This window comes from Coenobita brevimanus, chromosome 55 (assembly GCF_032717465.1).
Source record: "Coenobita brevimanus isolate Jiangsu-jjx chromosome 55, ASM3271746v2, whole genome shotgun sequence".
In the NCBI taxonomy this organism is placed as follows: Eukaryota; Metazoa; Arthropoda; class Malacostraca; order Decapoda; family Coenobitidae; genus Coenobita; species Coenobita brevimanus.
In genome coordinates, this window is record NC_137008.1 from 57,502,175 (window position 1) to 57,507,174 (window position 5,000).

At 42.3% G+C, this 5,000-nt stretch overlaps 1 protein-coding gene across 1 annotated transcript in view; it reads left to right on the top strand.

The window, feature by feature from the left end:
- LOC145401333 (uncharacterized) overlaps nt 1–5,000 on the top strand; it is a 75,470-nt gene that overhangs the window by 463 nt on the left and 70,007 nt on the right. The window contains exons 2-3 of the mRNA XM_080273657.1: nt 1,464–1,508; nt 1,857–1,962. Of these exons, the coding sequence (XP_080129783.1) occupies nt 1,464–1,508; nt 1,857–1,962 (151 nt within the window). The remainder of the gene's footprint in view (nt 1–1,463; nt 1,509–1,856; nt 1,963–5,000) is intronic.

Genomic DNA, 5,000 nt, shown 5'->3' on the forward strand with positions numbered 1-5,000 from the left:
CAGAAGACAGAAGTGGGGAGAAGAACACGTAAACCCCAGCCAATAGTTTACAAGAAAGAAACAGACACCTCTAAAACCTCTTCCAACTGTTTACAGGAAAGAAAAACCTCTAATCCCATTCCGAAGATTCGAACTGTTGTACTTAAGGTTTGGACACCACTCCGACTCAAGTGCTCTACCGCCGCCTGACCACCAGAGAGTATGATTTGCATGATGTGCTTGTGGTGAAAGGGATAACAGTAATCGTGTCTTGAACTGTTGTACGACCTTGTAAAATTATGGTGTATCATCTCCAGCATTTCTTTTCCTACTGGCGTGATCCCGGAGGCTGTGAACTCCGCGTTGGGTTATGATGGAATATATCTGGCAACCCCCTTAGTACGACTTTTTTTTTTTTTTTTTTTTCATAGTTATACCCGCTGCCATTAGACCAATATACTTTTTTTAATTTCTGAGAGCTCTTTGATAGTGAAGGGGTAAATTGCAGCTGTATCTAACTACGCTAGTTTCAAGTCTCTCCTTAGCTGAGTAAAAAGAAAAAAAAAAATAGCAAGAATAAAACACAGAAGTGGTTATCGTAGTACAGGAGTTAATTTCTGTAAATTTCAGTATAATCCAGATAGACGTTTATTGGAGTGTTACGACCTGCTCACACCCAATACTTTGCCACCCGTATCCTTTTTGTTGACATCATCCACGTGTTACTGAACCCCCCGGTGGGACTTGCTGAAATTTATCTCTGTAAATCACCACATAATCCTGGTAGAGATTTATTCCAGCGTTAAGAGGCGTTCAAGCTGAGGCCTGAATCATCTGATACAGATTTCAGCGTACGAGTGTTTTTACGAGTACAATGAGAGTGGAACAATCTGAGACAGATTGTGTGATCATGTAGCCAGGGATTTAAAAACAAAAAAGAGAAATAAGAAAGAGAAAATGAAAAGTAATTCATGTCGTCTGGAAAGAAAAGAAAAAAAAATGCCTGTCGACTGCACAAGAATCACGGCACTAGCTAGCTCACATTTAGGTTCCCTTTTTGTAATGCTGGATGGATAGGGACAACAGGCAGGGTGGGGGGATAGGAATTATGGTCACCTCATTTCACTTGCTCACATTCCACTCTCTCACTGTCGCCTGTTTAAATGTCTGAGAGAGAAACACTGGTGCCTGAAAAGTAAAACACTCAAACGTGGTGTGCTTTTCCCGTTGTTTGGCCTTATCTGTGCTATCAGATTTGTGTTCGAATATTGGTATTGTTGTGACTTTGGAGATTTCGTAACACCATCCTTTGGGATATATTTTGTATAGCACCTTAGTTTTCTTAAATTTATCATTAATATTTTAATATCGACATAGTGTGCGTCAGTAACTTACAGGAGGATATTAATGTGCTGAGTAAATCGCTAGGGAAGAGGTATTAGGAGATCTCCAGATCCACTAATTATACGCCCCCATATGTTCAGTTACGAGCCCCTAAATGCACCCGAACTAAAGTTGGTCTCTGCCAGGTTTGTATCGAGCTGTTTGATATGAACAGTTTAATAATTAATATCCACAAGTTTTAAAAAGTTATTATTATATTTATTTTACTAATTTCAGATGATTATTTAAACGAGAGAGACCTCGAGTTGTATAGGTTATCATTATATCATTCTTTTAATCTTTAGCATTCGTCACTATTTGTGTGTTCGTTATTCTGAAAATAATCGTTTAGTAGCAACAAGAATACAACATAATTGATAGCATGGCATTAAATGGATGAAATCATATTGCAGATGGGACAGGGGCGGTTTGCAGTCCCACGTACCCAGGTGTCTCGTCAGCCACTCTAAATGACGCAGTGATATCATTACAAGGAGAACCTCAGACTGCAGTCCACCAGGCTTACGTCCAGTGATCCTGGGGTGTCATGCACTCCACACGGTGCTGTGCGAGCTTCATCGTACTTGCATTGCACGAAAGGTAGGCCAGTTAGCTGACTTAGAAGTTAGAACCCTTTTTTATATAACTTGATTAAGATCCCAAACTTTTAGTATCAGGTTCATTGATGGACAAATGGAATCAGATTGGAGGGTTGAATTTGACTAGCAACCAAGGAGACTCATTCCTAACTTGTTACCAAGGTTCATCGAATTTTATGTAACCACGATTCAACATTCAAGCTGTGACAGAAGCCCAGTTCCGTCATGTACAAGCACTTACCGACTTTTGTGAGTTTTCATATTACAGTTTTCTCATCCAGTCAACCTTACCTACAGTATAAACTGTGAGAGAGTGTACAACAAGCTTTCTGGGCATACGTAACATGTGTGTAGTTGACATTTCTTGGAGTTACTTAGACATCAACCTTCAGCTCGGTAATAGTTTTCAGGATCATACTGGTTAATACTGGATCTCTCACGGCAACACCATTTCCCCGAGAGAGAGAGAGAGAGAGAGAGAGAGAGAGAGAGAGAGAGATTCTTTAAGTTCCCCAGACCTCCAAACGTTCCTACCTCCTGAACGTATTTTAGACAGGGGATGTTGCAGTGCTCCCTTCTGAAGTGCTGATAGACAGGATTGTAAGCTTGTGATGATTTAAATGAAGGAAAGTATTGTTGGAGTCACCTGCTAAATCTGGCTGATGATAGTAAATGTGTGCCTTTACAGTGGCATAAGTCTTAACCCATTCATGATCTCGTCTTATCTAGTATTCTCCTCCAGCCAACATCAGGTCATTTTATTCAGCTAAGAGTGGGTCATGGGAGTCTGAGAGCGTTAATATTATCATCGTTAATTCTTCTTGCCCGAAACAGCTCAACAGTGTATTCCCATTGATGCCAGACTGTTCTATTTAGGCGAGAGTGAGTCATAGGAGCCTGAGTGAGGTAAACGGTTTAAACATGAGTCGGCATAACCATCAACCGACATAACCGTCAACTGGCAACTGTCATCAAAGCAACAATGGAAAGTTTCAGGGATTTTTCTACGTGAATTAACTGGGAAAAGATTGTGTAGTATGCGTTGCAGGAAATATAAGTTGAAGGGCTAGCCAACAGGTCCTGCCCATCGACCAGCGTCTGAGCGACACGTGACCTGTCTGTAATGCGGCAACCCTGACGTGGCCCTTCCTCCCTCCCTCCGCTCTCTCACACGAGGCTAACTCATTTCCCTGGGACATACTTTCCTCGGTTCAATAGGAGGTAAAGTAGCCACATCCTTACCCTTATATCTCATATCCCTGGTAATCCCTTCACAACGAGGCTCATCCACATCCCAGGGACTCAATGTAACTAAACCCTCACTTTTCCCATAGCCCCATTAACTCCTTCACTACAATGACACGTGACCAGTGTGTAATGAGTCAACCCTGACGTGGCCCTCACTCACCCACCCACTCCTGAGGTCACACGAGGATCACCTATACCCAGAGACATACCTTGGTTGGTACAGTAGTCAGGGTCAAAAGCTGGCCAGGTTGTCTACTACGTCTGGGGCATTTCCGTCACTTTCCTCCGTGACGCAATGTATTAGCTAGAGAGAATCATCTGTGGGCAAAGGAACATACCAAGCCCCTGTCAGCCTAGGAATATTAGCCACCATAGGACATTGAGTATTAGAAGTGGTGATAATATGATGCGAACTTTTCTCTCTCACTGTATAATAGCGTTGGAGCCCCACCCTTAAGTTGTGGTCATACGTCTTTACTCTTTTATTACCCCATTAATGATTGTTTACCTTTAAGTGTTGCAATGCAGAGTGGGCTGTTCTGCTCTGATGTGTTTATGTTCAGTATAAGCTGTAATCAGTTCAGGCAGAGGGGACACCATCAGTTAAGCAAAACTGTCTGATTGTAACCAGACGTGCACAAGACACTATGATGGTGAGAATTATTACAGGACTGTATTGAATGGTGATTAGGATGGAATATTTAACCCTTTCAGCCCGAGGATGTCGTCTTTATTATCTCCAGACGATTTTATTCGGTTTAGGGTAGACTTCGAATTGTATTGGCTGTAACTCCTTGACCCTCTCGCTTCTTGACGTCTATCCTAAGCTGAAAAAATAAATCGTCAAAAGATATGAAGAATAAACATTAAATGTACGTTATCTGTACCAGGGGGTTAATTTTGATGCAGAGACAAGACTATACATGACATTGAGGATATGATTGTAGTAAAATGGTGGGAAAAAAAAAAAAGTAGTACGTAGGCTGACGAGGTTCACGACACAAAGGGGAGTATTGGAGTTGGCAAAGGAGGCTATGAATCACCTCTTCCATACCTGTCAACTCGTTTTTTGCCTTTTACACCTGACCATCATTTTGTATGCCATCATTCTCACGTTAATATCAACATGGTATGCATCAGTAACATACAAAGGAATATTGAGGTGTAAAATGTAAAATAAATCGCTGACAGAGTGCTGTTCCGAAATATAAAACAACTGATTAGAACACGACCTTCTTCTCCACCTTTTCCTCCTCCTCCTCCTCCTCCTCCACGTGCAGCATGAAGTCACCAGAATCATCCAGTCCCTCCCATGCCATTCCTATCAAGGTAAGGAGGGTAGAGCCTGGCGCTGTGTGTGTGTGTGTGTGTGTGTGTGTGTGTGTGTGTGTGTGAGAGAGAGAGAGACAGGGGGGGGGAGGGGAGGGGAATCACACTGGACGAGAATACCACACATTACACCCCAAACTCTTCTTTCATCACCACACAGCCACTGGTCTGGGCTATTTCGGGTGGGGGGTGGGGAAAGTGAGTTATATTTGTGAAGTCTTGGGTAGGTTATGTGTATATGTGTGTGAGGGGTGGCTTTTATTTTGATTTCCTTATGGGATCTCTTATTTATTCTCTCTCTCTCTCTCTCTCTCTCTCTCTCTCTCTCTCTCTCTCTCTCTCTCTCTCTCTCTCAGGGGGGGCTATTTTTAGGCTTATTTTGCTGGATACTCAGACATGTTGGGTGGTTGTAGGATGACCATTTTGGAACTGTTTACGTCAGAGTTTTCAACTTTTTTCTTC